Source organism: Hoplias malabaricus, chromosome 17 (genome assembly GCF_029633855.1).
Source record: "Hoplias malabaricus isolate fHopMal1 chromosome 17, fHopMal1.hap1, whole genome shotgun sequence".
NCBI lineage: Eukaryota > Metazoa > Chordata > Actinopteri > Characiformes > Erythrinidae > Hoplias > Hoplias malabaricus.
Window position 1 is genome coordinate 10281624 of NC_089816.1, and position 20531 is coordinate 10302154.

A 20531-nucleotide genomic window follows, 5' to 3' on the forward strand; every position below is an offset into this window, starting at 1 on the left:
GGAAAGGGTGAAGGGAATGGAAGGACAGCACTGGTGGACAGGGCAGCCATTACAAAAGCTGATTTCTGTGAAACCTGATCTGTGTGCATTGGTCCAGAATGCTGGGTCTTGTTAGGAGAGGGCTGCAGAGGTGCCACCTTCCAACCAGCCCATTGTCTGTTTGGCGAAGGAAAGGATTATGTGTTGGTGTTTTAAAAAAGCTGGGGAACCAGCACCCCCACCCCCACTCTTTTTAGCTATACTGCATCAATAGCTGCCATACAACTGGATCTTGGATTTTTTTTTTAACTTGCACTGGGGAGCCATGGGCTTCACCCTTCAGGTTGCTCTAGTCACCTGGAGTCTATGCCACCCAGCAGGACACGCTTTCATCTTTTGTTGTGAAGAAGGGAATGGGCGGTGTTTCTGCCAAGCAGCTGGTTCAAGCGGCCTGTTCCCAAACCTCGCCTCCACCCCTTGAAGTAGCACCGACCCCCAGATTCAACCACACTCACCTCCTCAAATGAACATGGTTGGGGTTAATGTTAACTCTAAATACATACAAAATAAATTCATACATCAGAGAATAGTGCTCTAAATGCTAAAAACTCAAAGCCACAATATGCAGCTTTAAAAGTAAAAGCTGGAGCCATCCATCTTATCAAAGCGTGATGAAATTCTTTAAACTGCCAATGTAATACAAAACTTTTTTTCTTCATATTTTGTTCCAACACCTACAATTTCTAATTGTTACTACAATACTAGCAATGCTCTAGAAGTGTGTTAATAACTGCATGCAGTCTACCATAGTGCACTAGTAGTATGCTAATACATGCTAAATGCTGAAGGTAAAAGGCAATGTTACTAGTATTAAGGCAGTGTAAGTTAAATCCCCAACTTAAAACTCTACCTCAGACCTCTAGTTTTATTCACACACTGCTTCTTTCCGGAGGCAAGCAGCATCGGGTGCAGAGTGTTGGACTCTTTTTATTGGATAAGTGGAGTGCCTTTGTGCTTTTGAACTGGAGATAGCCTGTCAGGCTCTTAATCACTGCCTCTCCGAGGTAACCAGTGTTCTGAGGCTGAGGATAAAGAAGCCGCAGCCTATTCAAGGAGCTGTTGATCTAGACCTCATTGTGTTCACCACCATGGCTTGGGCAAGCAAGGTAAACAAATGGCAAACAAAAGGCGGTGCTTCACAGCAAAGCGGGCTCCATGGGGGGTTCACATCCTGAGATCAGACTAGGCTCCTAGACCCCCACCACAACCATGCCGGCGTCTCACCTACACACAGTGTGTTGGTCCCTCCATGTCACCTGCCAGACTGCCACGAACTCATAGGGACTCCAGCAGGAGCCTGGCACAATTAGCACCATGATCACATGATCATGTCATCACCTTCCCCAGAGGAATGCCAGCTGATAAACAGATCTTGATTTCTTCAGATCAAAATGTGTTTAGTTGGCTTGGCATCAGCACTTATATTTGGTCATTTGCCCCACGTTCCTGGCAATTTTATTGGAAATTTAGGAAACATGTTTTAATGTGTTAATATAACACTAGGTAATTTTTTATGATGTATGAGTGAATATTTATGAGGCAATTAAATCTGTAATTCTGTAACATATGTTTACATTTTTAATTTAATAATTTTATTATTATTATTATTATTATTATTATTATTATTATTATTATTATTATTATTGCTTTGGTGGTTATAGTACGATTATAAATGCCCGAGTAATGTACAGTTTCACATTTGATCATATCTGTGTTTTTTGTGCTTTTCTGAAAGGCAAAATAAGTTATTGTGATATTGTATATTAATATGATTATATTGTACTTCAATTATATGTATAATAAAAATAGACCAGAACTAAGGGGACCAGTAATTTGTGAAGGGAATGTAGCACTGCCTGGTAAGATCACCGTCATCATTACCTTCATCATCATCATCATCTTCATCATCACCATCATTATTACTGCAGGAAAATGATAACACTGCAGTGGAAATAGGAATCACAGAGATACTATTACTTATAGTAAATTATTTACTACACTAGAGCAAACGATGCCATTTGGTTAGTACATTTATATGCAGTGAATGTGTGTGTGATTACTTAGGCATAGAGTTTGCATGATGCTGACTGGCTATGATGCTAGTTTTTTCAAGTAAAATGATCAAGTCAACTTTATTCAACTTTTTTAAATATAGCACCTGTATAACTGTCACTCAGGAAGCTACTGTGAAAAAATTTACATTAATAAAACCTAACAAACAAAAGGAACAATATTGAGTATGTGGGACATTGCTTAAATTTAATGTTATTCCAAACTATTCTTTCAGCTGGTTGACAATGGGCCAGCAGACCTCTCTATCCGTGAATTTCAGTTTCACCAAGTTTAACCAAAAGGAGAGTTTAAAAAGACAGACAAGGGGAAAAGAGGCGAAACATTGGTATTATGGTGCGGATGCCATCTTTTATACCCCTGAAAGCCCTCCCCAGATGGCAGCGGAGAAATTCGCAAAAAAGGCATTCGCCTTTTTACAAAGCAATCTAATTGAGAACAAACTGTCATTGAATTGGAAGGGAGCATGACGACAGGCCGTAGTGGGCTGCCCTCCAGTTCCTGTGGATGCTGCAGGGGGCCTGGTAACGAGGCGGACCACAGCTCCGGGCCCCTGACTCTCTGAGCCTTGGAACTCTTCAGGGCCGCTGACTGACATGAGAGGCTGCCACAGATAACACGCCAAACAGCCCCCCACAATACCCTTTCACTTCAGCACACAGCTCACACTCAATGGACTGTTACGTTTCAGTCAGAGAGGGAGGCAAATAGAAAGGGTTTTTATGTCTGAGGGCTGTTTTTTTAGCATGTGATTCTCCAGAGGTATGTGAAAGCTATTTTATCAGTAAACAAATTCAGATTTCTTTCCTTTGGGAGCTGGTGGTTAGTGTTATTTCTGAAGATTTTCACTATTTTCGATAGCTATTCATTTGATAGCATGTGTTTTTGCTTTTTTACACTTTATATATAACACTGATTATGAATGTAAGAATGCTACATGTAAATGTCACTTTCTAAGTTCTGCCACAATTTTCCTGAATATATTTTACATGAACTAATTTGGGGTTGTTTATCATAATGGCATGGGGGTTAACAACAAAAATTAAGATACATGGTTTTGACAGCTATAGCCCTTTATATACTTGCATAAGTCCAACTCTGATAGAAAGGAGTCCAGACTTGTGGGTTATGTCTTAAACCATTAATCAAAAATGTTAATCTTCACTAGATACTTAGGAAACATTGTAGGACTGAAAAAAAAAAGACAAGAAGAGAGAAAGTTGTGCAAATGTGCACACATGAATTGGCATGAATGCTCATTGAATCCTGCACAATGCAGGCTGGAGCGAGTGTCAGTGGCCTTACTCATCTCACTGCCTTATTTTGGAATAGGAGACAATGGCTAAAACCCAGAGAGAATTGTGAATGAATGAACAAAAAAGTTACCCCTCAAAATTATGAAAATGAGCCAAAAGAAGGAGTACCTCCTCTTCCAGTGACCATCAATCATTCCACAGTCTCCAGTCACCAACCCAAAGCAATCCATAGGTATTTAAAAGCTTGAGGCATCACTCAAAATGCCCACCCTGTTCAACTGTCACTTTAAGAGTAATTGCAGCATCAGTCATTTTTTGGACTGTGTCACTAAATGTGTGTAATGTATGAAACATTTAGACTGAGGGAACTTCGGCCTGACTATGCACATTTATTCAGTTTAACATGTTAATAATGATCGATTAAATGAGAGGCCTACAAGCACTCAGCTGTAAGTTGGTCAGTTAGTTTAATATATCCTTTTACAAAGTGAGAACAGACAGGCCCTGCAGGAGGGGAGGCCGGCCGTGGCCGTGTGTCACGCCGCCCATTGAGGAGATTCATGTTTGTGTATTTTATTTTGTTTTGTATAAACAACGGGCCTACGCGTTACCTTTATCGGTCGTGCTGCGTCCTGATTATTCCTCCCTTAAGTCCTCCCATCTGTCCCTGGATTCTGTGGCTAGAGCCTCTTTCAAAGTCCTGACAGGGAGTAGAAGCAAAAAGAGTAAACTGGTAGGGGGCCTTCATTTCGCACCAATCCTCGATTGTGCCCTTCTAAACCAAAGCACTCTTCTATAGCTTTTTGATAGGCTTTCAATCCCAGCCCCACTGACAAGGTTTTCTTTAGGAGGAGTAGGAGTTGTGGCTTTTTTGGTGTTGGGGCGGGGGGCTTACCACAGAGATTTAAGGGAGTGCTGAAGTAATTTTTTTTGGAAGGGGGGCAGGTGGAGGGGGTGGTGGTGGAAAGTAAAAACTGCAGCAGATGGGGCTGATTGTGCTCTCTACGCAAATTAAGGAGCGAGACATCTGCAGCCGCAACATACTGGTGGTCTGAGGCAATTAAGGCAGGGGAATGGGTAAGGGGTAAGGGGGGAGTGTGGGGGGAGTTCAAGGGAGAGAAGAGCACAGGACAGGGGAAAAGACAGTCCTGCCTGCCGGTGCATAGAGATGGACTCAGGCTCACATTACAATGAGGCTGGCTACAATAGAGCGAGCCAGCCAAGAGGAGAAGGGGGTGCAGTGGCTTGTGTATGGGGGGTTGAAGATTAATGTACGAAGAAGCCAGCAACAACACACAACGCTCAGCCAAAATACAAGGAGGGGCCTTTGGAGCCAGCCCTGCGTCCGGCCCAAAGCCTGAGTTATAAAGTGTGTCCTTTTCTCCCATCTTCCCCATTTGAGCCCCACAAGGTCACTTACTGAGGTGACAGCTTAGACGCTCACTGTTGTGGATTTAATGTGGAGTGTTTCTCCCCGCTTTTTTTTTTGGTTTTGTCCTCTGTTCGGCCCGTCCCCCCTCAGCTCCGGTGAGGTGACTGACAAAGCGAGGTCATCACCGGGATTAGACCCCTTTTACATAGCTTTTATTTATGGACTGGGCACTGGGGGGGATATTTGGGACAGGAGAAGAATGCCTCCATGGTATTTACAGGCCCCACTCTCTAGGGATATGTGTGCAACAATGCAAGTCCATTGCAGATTTGCATAACTCAATCTCATCTGAACACAGCCAAAGTTGTTTTAAATAATTGGGGCGACTAACAGGATGCAATTGTTGTCTAAGTGGGCAACTAACCAGAGGCAAATCATACTCTCATTAACACGTGCAGAGGACAGAATAACAACAAACCTTTATGACAACTGATGGTTGTTTGCATAAGCCCTTATAAAATATATGTAGGTTTATGTTAGTTGCAGTAAAAGGAGTATTTAGGAATTGTGCAATTCAAAAACCTATTTACCGTTACTGTATATCCTATTGTCAGTGTTGTAACATCTTGTTAATATCAACTGGGAAATACTTTGCATGAAAGACAAACTGTTCTCATCTTTAAATGTTATCATAAAGAGAATTCGTTCTAGATCATCGTGAACTCTTTTCTACTGGTCCATTTACCACAAACCGTTTGCACATGAGCCAGAGCAAGTAGTCATTTATTAAAATATATATATATATATATATATGTGTGTGTGTGTGTGTGTGTGTGTGTTAAAGTAAACAACTAAAAACTAAAAAAAATCTAAATCAAGAGTAGCATTTTTATAACATTTTAAAAACATTAAGGTAATTAAATTAAAATTATTCACACTGTCTTCTAAGAGAAATAACATGGAAAAATACATTAATTTAAATGTCCTGCATGTCACCGTATTAACATGTGTTAACTACTCAAACCCCACAGTCAGATTAAGAGGGCTTGGTCTGTGGCCATCCAATTCGGCTCCTAATTGCTAAGCCAATAGTCAACTATAATGGACGTTATCTGAGAGGCTCCTTGTCTTTGAAAAAATGCTACTCAGACAAAAGTCCCAATTACTTCCAATTGTCATGGGGCTTGGAAAGAGGCAATGCCTCCTCAGGATTGAAACGAGATCCTGTTTAGTGTTAATTCTGTGGTTCTATCACCTTTTCTTTTCTTCTTCTTCTTCTTGGATAAGGCTTGCACTCCAATTGTGAGACTTGCTGCTGAAATACAGTCGAATGGGTGTGGAGTCTTCTTCCAATTCCAACTGAAGGAGTTTGCTTTCAAAGAGACAGCAGCGGATCCTTTTGAAAGGTGCAGGCAGTTCAGAAAGTGCCGAGCTTACTCATCCATGGATTCAATGAAGCCTTTCAGAGCAGAGCTACTCATACACAGACAGTCTTAACAAGTGTTTGCTCACAAGAGGGTGCCTAGTATGAGAATGCCCAGCCTTGTGTTTCATCACTTGACAACTGTCCATCATCTCAACATGGGTCTTTGTGAAGTAATTCTGAAGACAATTTAAGACAGGATCCAAAACACACACAATTAGACTCAAAATACAAATGTTTCTGACATTTCTGTCTTCTTCAACCTTAGTTGTAAATATATGGGGCCGTTATATTCTTAACATAAAGGTTCTAAAAATATTCTTGACTTGGATTTATAGGTTTAGGAAAACAATTGAATTGGTGTAGAACAGTTGGTATATTTGATGTTCTATAAACTTTTACAAGATTTCCAAAGAAACATTTTGGATTTGGGTATATGTAGTTCAGGAATGGCCCAGTGAAAAATGTCTCCATAGATAGATCTATGGAATATAAAATATGAAAACACACATAAAAATGGGTGATCCAGTTTAGACACAAACTCAGAGCAAAGGGAAATACCATGACTTTCTCCCACAACTTTTGTCTAAAATTGGATCTGTTATATACATACACACACACACACACACACACACACAAAAGTCCACCTCTTACTTCGCGTACTGTTCTAAAAGGACCAGGACCCCCCAAGGTACCCCCCCACAGCAGGTATTATTTCTATATATACCTTCCAGGAGGGTGTGTTCCCGCAATGCACCCAGTAATTCTGGGTAGGCTCAGGATGGGGTGCCAGTCCTTCACAGGGCAACACACACACTCACACATTCACTCACACACTCACACCTACGGACACTTTTGAGTTGCCAATCCACCTACCAATGTGCGTTTTTGGACCATGGGAGGAAACCAGAGCACCCAGAGGAAACCCATGCAGACACAGGGAGAACACACCACACTCCACACAGACAGTCAACCGGAGCGGGACTCGAACCCACAACCTCCATGTCCCTGGAACAGTGTGACTGCAACACTACCTGCTGCACCACTGTATACAAACCGGATTGGGACACTAAACAAATTGTGAATACAAACTGAATGCAATGATGTGGAGATGGCAAATGTCAATATTTTATTCGTAATAGAACATAGATGACAGATTAAAAGTTTAATCTCAGTAAATGTAACATTTTAAAAGAAAAATATGTTGATTCAAAATTTCACAGTGTCAACAAATCCCAAAAAAGTTGGGACAAGTAGCAATAAGTGGCTGGAAAAAGGAAATTGAGCATATAACGAACATCTGGAAGACCAATTAACACTAATTAGGTCAATTGACAACATGATCGGGTATAAAAAGAGCTTCTCGGAGTGTCAGTGTCTCTCTGAAGCCAAGATGGTAGGAGGATCACCAATTCCACCATTGTTGCGCAGAAAGATACCAGAATGATGTTACCCAGCGTAAAATAGCAAAGACTTTTAAGTTATCATCATCAACCATGCATAACATCATCAAAAGATTCAGAGAATCTGGAACAATTGCTGTGTGTAAGGGACAAGGCCGTAAAACTCTACCGGATGGTCATGATCTCCAGGCCCTTAAACGTCACTGCACCTCAAACAGGAATGCCACTGTCAAGGAAATAACAGAATGGGCTCAGGAATACTTCCAGAAAGCATTGTCAGTGAACATAATCCAACGTGCCATCCGCTGTTGCCAAATGAAATTCTACAGTGCAAAGAGGAAGCCATGTCTAAGCAAGCTCCACAAGCTCAGACGTTTGCACTGGGCCACAGGGGTCTTTTAAAATGGAGTGTGACAAAATGGAAGACTGTTCTGTGGTCAGATGAGTCACAATTTGAAGTTCTTTATGGAACACTCGGACGCCATGTCATCCGGACCAGAGAGGACAAGGCTAACCCAAGTTGTTATCAATGCTCCGTTCAGAAGCCTGCATCACTGATGTTATGGGGTTGCATGAGTGCTTGTGGCATGGGCAGCTTGCATGTCTGGAAAGGCACCATTAATGCAGAGAACTATGTTCAGGTTCTAGAGCAACATATGCTCCCATCTAGACGTCATCTCTTTCAGGGAAGACCCTGCATTTTTCAACAAGATAATGCCAGACCACATTCTGCAGCAATCACAACACCATGGCTACGTAGGAGAAGGATCCGGGTACTGAAATGGCCAGCCTGCAGTCCAGATCTTTCACTTATAGAGAACATTAGGCGCATCATAAAGATGAAGGTGCAAGAAAGAAGGCCCAAGACGATTGAACAGTTAGAGGCCTGTATTAGACATGAATGGGAGAGCATTCCTATTTCTAAACTTGAGAAACTGGTCTCCTCTGTCCCCAGACGTCTGAGTATTGTAAGAAGAAGGGGGGATGCCAAATGGCCTTTTCCCAACTTTTTTGGGATTGGTTGACGCCATGAACTTTTGAAACAACATATTTTTCCCTTAAAATGATACATTCTCTCAGTTTAAACTTTTGATCTGTGATTTGTGTTCTATTCTGAATATAAGATTAGATGTTGGCACCTCCACATCATTGCATTCAGTTTTTATTCACAATTTGTTTAGTGTCCCAACTTTTTTGGAATCCGGTTTGTGTGTGTGTATGTCTATATATATATATATATATATATATATACAAAACTGAATAGTCACAAAAACTAGACTCAGTAAAAAAAACGCATACAGCAACTGAAATAATCACAATAAACCATTAGGCATGACTACAGAGACAGAGCTTATATAAGTAAACAAGGTTCTACACCTGTGAACTGCAGCCAGAGTGTGGCTAAGGAAAACTGGAGGAAATAGACTCAAGACTAAACCAAACAAAACCCAGAACAAACCGGGAATAAAACCTGACATCTGACATTAAGTGTCACTGTAAAGCTACAAAGCAAAATATTTAAATATGCTACATTAAGTAGTTGAAATAAAGAATATATTTCACAAGCTTAAAGTTTCCAGGTTTGTTCTAGAACAGCCAAACCTCATTACAAGAAAATGATGTAATTGAGCTGCTTATAACAGTATTAGCAGAATCCCACAAAAGTGCTAGAAGAAATTAACATTACTACAAAGGGTTTTTCCCCTTGGAAACAAATTTTAGATGAGTCATTTTGATACTTTCTAACTACTTTAGCATTGTAGCCCTTGAGCTAAACATAGGAAGCTCACTTTGTCTTCACGCTTTTACAACTGTATTGTTCGAAAAAACATTTAAATTAGATTTTCACTGGACCATTTCTTAAATAGTGAGTGTAGACTACAGTGATACGACACATCTGAATTGTTGTATCAAAACAGCTACAATATAAATGGATCAACCTGTTGACATGGTTTACAATAAGCCTTTACAGAAGACCCTCCAAAAGAAGCCAGTGAGTTTAAAAGTTCAGACATTCAGACGAATGTGGATTCAGACGTGCAGGAGACAAGCGGTCACTATAGTTTTGTTGAATTCTGTGTTTTTCAGCAGCCAAGCAACTTGAACGCTAGCTCATGATTTAGGGCTTTTTGGCTCTTGTTCCCAGTGAGCGAGTACCACCCTGAGGATATTTTTCCTGCTGCCTTTGGAGGGGCTGATGGTTCTTATAATTGTTCACTGGCGTGAATCAGCCATCACAAAACACTAGAGCACATTGAGAGCCCTGGCAGAGGGCAGCAAGAAGGTGATGAAGTGGCAGTGAGAATGAACTTAATCCCCTAAGCTCTTGTTGGGGCTTGTCTTTGCTCTCCCTCCTTCCCCTAGAAAAGACCCCAACCTCACAAAGCAACTCAAACAAGAGCCCCCCAGTTTGAATCTGCAGAAGAAAAAAAAACTCATGTACATTCAAGCCACCTGGAAGGATTGCAAGACATGTTTCTTTTATATTTCACTGGTAATATGCGAGTATTTTATGAGTAAACCTGTAAATCAATTTCTAACCAAGAAAAAAATTCTATTGCAACTACAGAATCAGCTTTGATGCAAGGTTCAGCTTGTAAAATCACTTGCTCAAGAATACAGAAATGTTCTATTACATAATTAACTCTAAGTGAAAATATTGTAAAATGTAGGTGCATCAGTTTGACTGTGCCATAATAACAGCACTGTGTCGGGTCAGGGATACGTGTTTACTGTATTATTTACACTCAAGAAGAGCCATTAACAACAAAAATATGTCAAACAATGCAGGTTGCATTCCTTTTCATTCATTTCTTCTTGCTTTGAGTGTATTAAAGAAATCTGCAGATATTTTTATTACACTTTCTTATAAAGTTTAGTTTAAGGGGTTGACTGTAGTTTGGAGGTCAATTTTGTAAAATTTACTGCAATATTTTATGCTTAAAGAAGTGTCCTAAGTTAAATCCAGACACATTGACCTTTTATACCCAAAGGGAGAGTTTCACTCCGGGAAGGAATTGCTTTAGTCTGAAGCTACTTTGAAGGTGTCTAGTTAAAAGCTGGCATAATGAGATTACTCCTAAAGTTAAATCTCCCCAGAAGACACTTTTGATTGACTGATCCTCTGTACTTTCGGTCAATTCCTGTTTTTATCCCAAGTAGCAATCCTCTTGCTTCACCACACTTCTTTGAATAATACATTTTATTCTTTTTGCACATACTTTGATTAAAACTTCATATTTGGTGAGGCCATTTCGATACTTAGTTGATAAAATATAGCAACATCTGCAATATAATCTTCAAGCTGCTGTTGATCACAGTAACTCTGTACATGTGTGAGCCACATGGAACCAAAATATCACAGATTCATATTTTGGTACAGTTGATAAAAGCTGCACTAGTGCAGAACCTCAAAAGACACCAAAGTTAAAGTTATATTGATAATGTTGATTAATCACACTTATCTGTCAGTTTGACTTAACAGCCTTGTTAAAATGTTACCAAAATTTTTTTTTTATGTATACCATTACATAATGTATTTGTCAGAAAAAAGGGAAAGTTTGTTTTTGGAGACAGTTATTCTCATATAGTTCATAATAGACTTTGTTGTTCTTGTTCTTAGTTTGTAACAAGTTACGAAGCAGTAAGATACATGTTTTGTCCATTTTCCTTACTATGCTGAATAACTCAAATAATAGATAGCCATAGTGTAGCTGAGACATGGATATTATCCATTCATTTATTCATTATCTGTAAGCGCTTATCCAATTCAAGGTCACGGTGGGTCCAGAGCCTACCTGGAATCATTGGACGCAAGGCGGGAATACACTCTGGAGGGGGCACCACACAGGGCAACACACACACTCACACCTACGGACACTTTTGAGTCACCAATCAACCTACCAATGTGTATTTTTGGACTGTGGGAGGAAACTGGAGCACCCGGAGGAAACCCACGCAGACACAGGGGGAACACACCACACTCCTCACAGACAGTCACCCGAAGGAAACCCACGTAGACACAGGGAGAGCACACCACACTCCTCACAGACAGTGACCCGGAAGAAACCCACGCGGACACAGGGAGAGCACACCACACTCCTCACAGACAGTCACCCGGAGGAAACCCACGCAGACACAGAGAGAACACATCACACTCCTCACAGACAGTCACCCGGAGGAAACCCACACTGACACAGGGAGAACACACCACACTCCTCACAGAGAGTCACCCAGAGGAAACCCACGCGGACACAGAGAGAACACACCACACTCCTCACAGACAGTCACCCGGAGGAAACCCACACAGACACAGGGAGAGCACACCACACTCCTCACAGACAGTCACCCAGAGGAAACCCACACAGACACAGGGAGAGCACACCACACTCCTCACAGACAGTCACCTGAAGGAAACCCACGCGGACACATGGAGAACACACCACACTCCTCACAGACAGTCACCCGGAGTGAACCCACGCAGACACAGGGAGAGCACACCACACTTCTCACAGACAGTCACCCAGAGGAAACCCACACGGACACAGGGAGAACACACCACACTCCACACAGACAGTCACCCAGAGGAAACCCACGCAGACACAGAGAGAACACACCAACTCCTCACAGACAGTCACCCGGAGCGGGAATCAAACCCACAACCTCCAGGTCCCTGGAGCTGTGTGACTGCGACACTACTTGCTGCGCCACAGTGCTGCCCACATGGATGTTATAATATCTTTAAACATTTAAACGGTCTGTCAGAATCAGCTTTGGATATAAACTGGGGCTATGAGGCTAAATGAGCTGATCAGTAATTAAAGATTATACCACTAGTTAACTTCTTGAAAATTGCACATAACTTGTTGCCTACAGTAAACTAGTGCCTACAGTTTATTAGAAACAACTGTTTAAATCTGAAGAAGAGCTAAAAGAACAAAAAATGTATAGGATTGATGTCCTTTCCCCTCATCACTCAGAGTAATGTTAAATAAAACAGACACATCTTAGCTGACATAACAGAAACAAGAGTTAGAGTTCAAAGCTCTAAGTGTGTAGAGCGGTCTAGTAATGTTGCTTTAGAGGCAACCCAAAGGATGGCCTTGTATGTCTCAAAAGTAAGCATATACTACCCTTTATTTTCCATGCTGTCATCATGTGATGAAGAAGGCTTATTAAGCAGGTGACTAAACTCTGTAAAGATTTATAAAAGAAAAACTGAAAGATACATGGACAACAAGTTTGTTTTGGTTGAAGGTGGAAATGTGGAAATTAGCCAGACCATAATTTTATGACAATGCAATTACGTCCTTAATCTGTATTGAGTTACAGCATTATACTAAATGATGTAAATTATCTGTATGTAAATGTCAAAAACAGATATATTAGTGGTACACAGCAAGGCATTGAAGCTTTGTTTCAGAGCACACACGATCAGAGTCCATTTTCAAAAGTAGTCATATATTTCAGTATATTCTTTCAGTTTCAGAAACATGTGGTATATAAAAAAAGTAATTAAAAAAACAAAACAAAAATACCTTTTGCAGTTAGTACAGTCCCACCATAAGCTTTAAAACACTGAATACATTTTTTTAACACTAATTACAATACTGACTGAACTGTGTTCTGAAATGCCACATAGCAAAAAGGATCTGTGAAAAAATGTAAAACAAATCTTTTTCCATCTGAGGCAGAGGATCAACAGGGAAGGTACATACAATGACTCGCAATATAAAAATAACATCGGACAACAATTTTGCATTGGTAAAATACAGTATTAATATCATGCAGTAGCAAACAGATCTTATTAATATGCAGCAGTGTTCTGTACAAAATAAATGTCTGTAGAAAACATTACAGTTTCAAGATTGTCAAGCCATTATGTGCTAGAGCTACACTGCCCTCTACTGCTCAAAATCAAACCCAGAGAAAGCCCCAGCTTCTCACATCATCGGCCACATCACATCCTACGTCTGAACACTGAGGAATGCTGGCGAATATATAAATAATTCAATAAATACAATAAATTGTACATGCAACAACTAGGTGAAGATCCCAGAACGGATACATCTTTCTAGTAAAGCATTCATTATACACATTCATTCATTTGCTGTACAGAAAATAATGATTTTCTATTTGGCAGGACTACCTTTATGTATAAAAAGTCAACACTTGAAAATAAAATAAAAATGGATGCTGTGATGGACTTGCACCCTGTCCATAGTACATTCCTGTCTTGTGTCCAAAGATTCTGGGTAGGTTTAAGACCCACTGCAACCCTGATCAGGATGAAGTGTTTGCAGAAATTGAACAAATGAATGAATTAATGCAAGGATGAATGGATGTAAAATGCTCCATTCTAGTGACAATTACCAAATCAGATTTATTTACAGTGGTGATGATAGGACCCTGACATCTGAATCATTTAATGCCTCTTCAGTTTACACTTTTATATTTTTACCATACTTCAACACAACAAATAAAAACCATGAAGATCACTAATACATGTGTTTCAGAACCTAAATACAGTGGTAGTTTTAATACTGTAGACCCCTTTGTTCCCATCACAACCAAAGTTAAGAAGACTGCATGCTTCTCTGTAATGAACCATATCACACCTTAAAGACTAAATTATGAAGACATATTGAAAACATTTTAGTTTTAATTGAGATGATATCTGTTTTCAATTTGGTGCAAAATGTCTTGTAAAACTCCCAGGTACACAAAATTGCAAATTTTTAACTATAATTCTGTTAGAAAGATTGAATATATACAGTACAGTAGTATTTCAGTGATACCTCATTCATATAAAACAAACATACACACATCTAAAATGGATAGTGCTTTGGTACATGTTTGCAGGTTTATTTTAGTTACATTTACTGATATCTATCACATTGGTACACGTTGGTCACTTCATTACAGAGCAGTTTGACAGTTCCATCTCAACTCAGTTCAGGTGAGACCCTCAGTACTGTGCTGTTCTTCGATCAGTACTTTTTTGAAGACTGGAGAGTTCCTGCAGCAGTAGTTCCCGTGATGGACTGTGTGATCTGTGCCTGCTGCGGAGGTCCTCCTGCACTAGCGTGTCCAGAGAGCCCCCAGGTGTCAGCAGCCCTTCTCCACCAAGAGTTCGCACTGGGTTGGGGCCAATCATGCGATCCAGAGAGCTGGTCTTCCTCTGGCCAAGGCTGGCGGGCCGGGCCGGAACCTCAAGGGTCTCGGCATGGGTGCTGGTGCGGAAACTCGTTTCCAGAGATTTCAGCACCTGCAAACTGAAGTCCCCAACCTCCTCATACAGAGGCTCTGGGCTTTCATCTCGCTCCTCCACTGAGTCCTGCTGCACCTTCATAGGCTAAACACAAATCAAGTTATTGTGGATGTAGAGGTGGGCCGTGCAGTAGTATCTCAGTATAAATATATGTGATTTTATCTGTGCTTCATGCTGTGAGGGCAAATAGAAATCTTTGGTTTAATCACTGTTTTTACAGGATCTTACAATACAAACTAGACTTCACTTTCTTTGGAAACTCCAGATAATGGGCTGAAAATGTAATTAAATGGCTTGCAATGCTTGTAGTCCAGTAAATATACTAAAAAAAAACACTGAAATTTAATTTTAATACATATCTAATCAAATATAATAGATGCATTCAGCATTCGCAGACTCCACCTAAGATGCAAATACTGGCAAATTTCAATATTAATTGGATATCTAAGAGACCATCTACTATTGTGAGTTTATATTAGTGGTATTTAGGCATTCACTGAAAGAATGTATCCTCCATATGCATTCATGTGGTTTCCTCCACTGAGTTGAACCTGTTGTTTCAGTATCACAGTGACAATCACAGTGACAACCTTAGGATAATTGCCGAATACACTGGGAACAAAAGAAAAAAGGCAGCTAACAATTTGCTTGTAAATGCCTTAGGTTTGGGATCCACCAGAGGCCATAGCATTTTCTCCACAAAACACAAGCACAGGCCAGAGGCCCAGCCTGCCCTCAAGGCTACAGCCACAGAACAATGCAGTGGAACAATTCTTCCACCCTGCGCATCCTGTTGTCTTCACTTCAGACATTCAGTCCTACATCCTGACGGTGTCAGATCAGGAAACCTTAGTTTCCAACAGGAATGGGAGTGCCAAGGAAATCAGGAATTCCTCAGTTAAAGAGAAACTGTTCAGCAAGGGCTATCAGTGATCATTCAACAAATGCCAGAGATAACTTGTTGAGTTAACATCATGATATATTACATTTAAAGCTCACAGTTCAGAGGAATATTCAAATAAAGCGAAAGGTTTATGAATGACTGTGTCATAAGATAAAAGAAACAGTATCGTATAGAACCTACTACATTATGTGGTTTTAGTTTTTAAGCTTCTCACTTGTTTATTTAACATTTTATAACATATTTGCTATATATTACGATTATTTTAGTTATATTTCTTGTTCTGTAAAAACAACGGAATAACTATGGATCTTACTCTACTTCAAATTAAGCATTGTATTTTCTGCAGTGTGCCTTGAAAAATGCAGAAACCTCAGGAGAATCTTCAGCAGAAACTAATTAAACATTAACATTATAATAATTGTCATGTTTACAGTGTGAAAGCTTCAATTTTTAGGGAATCAAAAGTAATTAATTTGTGACATGTGTCTGCATTGGTAGGCATACTTACAAAGTACATCGACAGTGTCCTTCTATCATGAAGCTTTCTCTGCAAGCACAACAAGAAAACAAGAAAACAACTCATCAGCCTCTGGTCTCCAAAAAGTAATCAATGTGTGCTTTACATGCGCTGCCATAAGAGGGAGCCAAAGCAACAGAGTGTGCATTACCAGAGTCTTGTTAGCAGACAGCATGGTTGTGTTGGTGTTGCTCTCCTCTCCTCTGATGGGCACCAAGGGCATGGTGCCAAATTTCTGCTTGGAGATGTCAGAGGAGGAGTGGCGTCTCATCACAGGAGGCCTTAAGTCATCGTTCTGAGAAAACCAATCAAAAATCAGCATACAGTAACAAGAGCTTCAAACTACTAATGAATATATGATATCGAAAGTGATCTCCAAAGGCTTATGTTGCATGCCTGTGCTTTTAAAAGACTCGTCATCCAATCCCAAAGCTCAGTTTCACTGGAGCAACTCAGGTACCTGCCGAGGTGAAGAAAGTGGTCACTGCCCATTATGCAAACATACAAATTAAAGGATCTATACAATTTGTTTCAGAAGGATATACTTACATCTGATGTTTGTCGATCATCACAGTGAAACCCCACCTGCAGAAAAGAATCCATCAGTTAATAAGAATATCATATAGTGTCAAACACTGTGGTTCTCTATCCCAGTCCTGTATGCTTGACAAAGGCTAAAAGGAGCTTGAATCAGACGTGCCCAACGGGGAAAAGTACAAAAATGTTCCTGGACTGGAATTGGGAACCACTGGTTTAGCATTTAAATGCCATAAGAAAATACTGTCTTACTTTGTAGGGGCTTTCAACTTCTTTCGTATACCAATGTAAATCTTCATAGTTTTCAGTAGCCACTCTTTTTCTGGTTTGATGCTCTGTAAAAGTTACATAATACACACAGAAAGCAGCTCAGTACATTTCAAATTCAGCTATATTGGCCTCTGACTATAAAGCTGAACCTGCAGACTGTGGACAAGCTGTTGATGAGCAGCAGACATACTTTCTTATCCTTCATTAGGATTAACTTATGGTCTCGGATCTGGAAGGTACGCTCCTGGAATTTTGTCCCTTGCAGGAGTTTGGGGGGCTCCTCTCGACATTTCAAAACTCCAAATTTTACAATCTCACTCTTGTATGCTAAGAGATAAAAACAAAACAGAAAATCATGTGTATCACAATACTTCTTTTTAGTTTACAATGTAAAAATGTGTTGTAGACTAAAACTGATCTTGTTTTCTTTTATTCTAGCATATTATTCATTAATATGCAAGGTCTTAATAATATATAACTGATTGTAATCACCTGTAAAGATGTCGATGGCCTCTCCTCTGGGCACCTTCTTTACTAATAAATATGCTGAACTAGGATCAGCCATCTTACACCACTGGAGCGCTTGTTCAAGAACCTTCTCTTTAGGGTGAAGAGGCCTCTCTGTGATTAAAACATATAATTATAATTTTGTCAACAGTATTTAAAGAAATGTGATAAATAATAATATAAATGAACAGGAAGAAAGTTCTGCTCTAACACTATGTACTCTGTTATATACATTTGCTTACTGTACATTACCTTATTATTTCTTACTTATTTATAGTTTTTTATTATTCCTTAAAAACGTAATGTTCTTTTGAACTATAGAGTATAGCACCCAAATGTATTTGTATATGTGACAATGAAAATAAACAAATTCTAATTCTAATATTATTGCTATAAGTTTTGATTAATTATAACTGGTTTGTGTTGTCTAATGTCCAGTTGCCCTTTCATATAAGTGGACTGGTAAAGATTGATTTACCAAGCTCTCCGTCCTCGATGACTTCAAATGTCATCCACACATTCTCACCAGCAGGAACATTTCTAAGATATAGCACCTGGTTTGTCAGCTCCTCAGCACACATAGTGGGAGAAACCTATGTACAGAAACACAAAGCTTTATACACTTATGGCACACACTTAAAAACAAAATGAACACTGTAAACACAGCTAAATTTCAACACCAAAAGTTAATCATCATTGACAATTCACTTAAGTCTTTATCTAGCAGACACTAGAAAAGTGAAGTGCTATATTCTGGGTAAAACTGGACTTACTTTCAGAGTGATGCAGCAGTCTGGGGTTTTGTCCTCCAGATACACCTCAATGATCAAGTCTCCAGCCTGGGAGAGCTGGATACAGTGGGAAAACATGCACCATAAGGTCTGCTAACACAAGTTCAGAAATGTCTAGGAAAGTAAGGAGTATTATTATACCTGTGTGTCCTTCCAGGTTGTGATGAGACTGATCTCCAGTTCAATCTGGGTTTGGTGCTCCTCGTCGATCTTGAGAGCAAGTTTAAATAATCATTAACATATAACAATCTGATAATTATTTTAACTTCATCTGAAAATACCAGCTGCAATGAAATTACCAGTTATTTAAACTCATTAATACAGATATTAAAATAATATAAATTACATTGTAGCATTACAAACGGCACTTATAATGATCCATTGTCCAGAGTTCTTTTACTCACATCAAAGACATACAGGTAGTTGTCAATGAGATCCTCTACGATTTTCACCTCATGCTCCCCTTTCCCATCAGTCTGAAAGAGGCTGGGGGCGAATAGCAAGGACAAGTTCTTAGTGCACATTTGGTTAAGGTCAGCACACTTCTGTACCCTGATGAAAAAACAGGAATAAACACAGGGCGGGAGAGAAGTTAACAAACCACTGACTTTCAGTAACAGGAGAAGCTAAGTCTATATGATTTCATATTTCCACACAGCTGACCTATACAGATGACTGATGAGAGCTGCTAAAGTGGTCCTGTTGACCCTTGGCAAACCACGGATGAGTTCTTTATATCTATCCAACCTCTGCGTCTTATTAGATATTTCTGTGAAATGGGAAGAAGAGAAAAAATTAATAATGAACTTAAGCAAACTAATATTGTTTTCTCTGAGAAATGAGATAGAAGTCTATAGCAGAAGTCTAAGTATGATAAAATGCACAGACTGGCAGCCTCTTTCCAGTAGGGATGAAGATCAGCCATGAATATGGGGTCATCAATCTCGCGGAAGAATCTCTTCAGCACATCTGTCACATCCTCAATGAAGTTGTCACCAATACGCAGCTTCACATTTCGAGCATCCTTCCTGAACTCATCCATCAGGAGCTTGATTCTGGACTTGGCTCCATTTTTTCTGTAGATCCCCTCATGGCCTAAGCCTGAGAACACAAAATAATTATCTGTGATTATCTGTTATTTTATCTGAAGTAAGAACACTATTTCACATTCTTTGGCCTCTCACCATACTGAGTGATAAAGGCGATGCAGCTATCCACGATAATAGGGATGTCATTCCGACTGAGCTGCTGATCCTTCAGTGTGTTGGCCCTCCCCCCGGCTGCCTTCTGGATGTCAGCGTACCAAAGTGAGAAATCCATTCGGCCCATGCCCTGTAGATGCAGAGTCCTGAGCATACAAACAAAACAATGCATTTCATCAACAAAGATTAAAAGAATGATTTAAACACTGGACTAATCTTAGAGTCATTACATAAGGCAAGTTAGCTCTATGTGATGAAACTGACAATATATAAAAAGCCTTTTTATGTTTATTCACATTTGAGAGGATTTCAGAGACAAAAGCTCACCTTCCTTTCTCAACTAGAACCAAAAAGTCCCTTTTTTCATGGAGGTCTGACTCTGATGCTATACCTTCAAAACAAAAGAAAGAAAATGGACTGCAGATAAATAGCAAAGTCACCCACATACAAAATGTGAAACTAAAAATACAATGGCCTATTGGTAATGAAGCTTAAAAGCAATGTAACACACCCTAATAGCTAATGTGCAGTGGGATTTTGAGACTCACTCAGCTCCTGCAGGCGTTTCAGATTAATAATGTCCTCAGCGGCTCCATCGTTTCCGGGGCAGATGAAAAGGTTGGATTTCTGCAGCACAAAGAAGCCCTCTTTCCACTGCTGTGGGTCCAGCATGGCCTTATATCGCAGCATGCCCACACGCTCAAACTCCCGTGCCAGTAAACAGTGGCAGCTCAAAGGAGTGGTGGCCTGAGGTAGAACAGCACAGCAACCAGCTCATTACCCTCAGAAGATACAATTATAATGACGCTATGGGGTAAATGTGACTAAAAAGATATAGAAACTCTTAACTACCAGTTAGCATCATGCCATTCACATGCCTAAATACTCTCTCACACAACTGCTAATAAAGTAAATTTTATTCCTTGTATGGTTTCTAGAACTGTATGTCATCTAAACAAATACATATCTC

At 40.0% G+C, this 20531-nt stretch overlaps 1 protein-coding gene across 1 annotated transcript in view; it reads right to left on the reverse strand.

Annotated features, from left to right (window-relative positions):
• Nucleotides 1–12840: 12840 nt before the first annotated feature.
• Nucleotides 12841–20531, reverse strand: part of arap3 (ArfGAP with RhoGAP domain, ankyrin repeat and PH domain 3) — a 29354-nt gene continuing 21663 nt past the window's right edge. Inside the window, 18 exon segments of the mRNA XM_066649083.1 lie at nt 12841–14572; nt 14574–14917; nt 16246–16284; nt 16406–16549; nt 16651–16714; nt 16804–16839; nt 17044–17126; nt 17252–17388; nt 17554–17682; nt 18047–18161; nt 18342–18416; nt 18501–18569; nt 18764–18911; nt 19023–19128; nt 19248–19460; nt 19544–19707; nt 19889–19952; nt 20110–20308. Coding sequence (XP_066505180.1) covers nt 14518–14572; nt 14574–14917; nt 16246–16284; nt 16406–16549; nt 16651–16714; nt 16804–16839; nt 17044–17126; nt 17252–17388; nt 17554–17682; nt 18047–18161; nt 18342–18416; nt 18501–18569; nt 18764–18911; nt 19023–19128; nt 19248–19460; nt 19544–19707; nt 19889–19952; nt 20110–20308 — 2184 coding nt within the window. The 3' untranslated portion in view covers nt 12841–14517.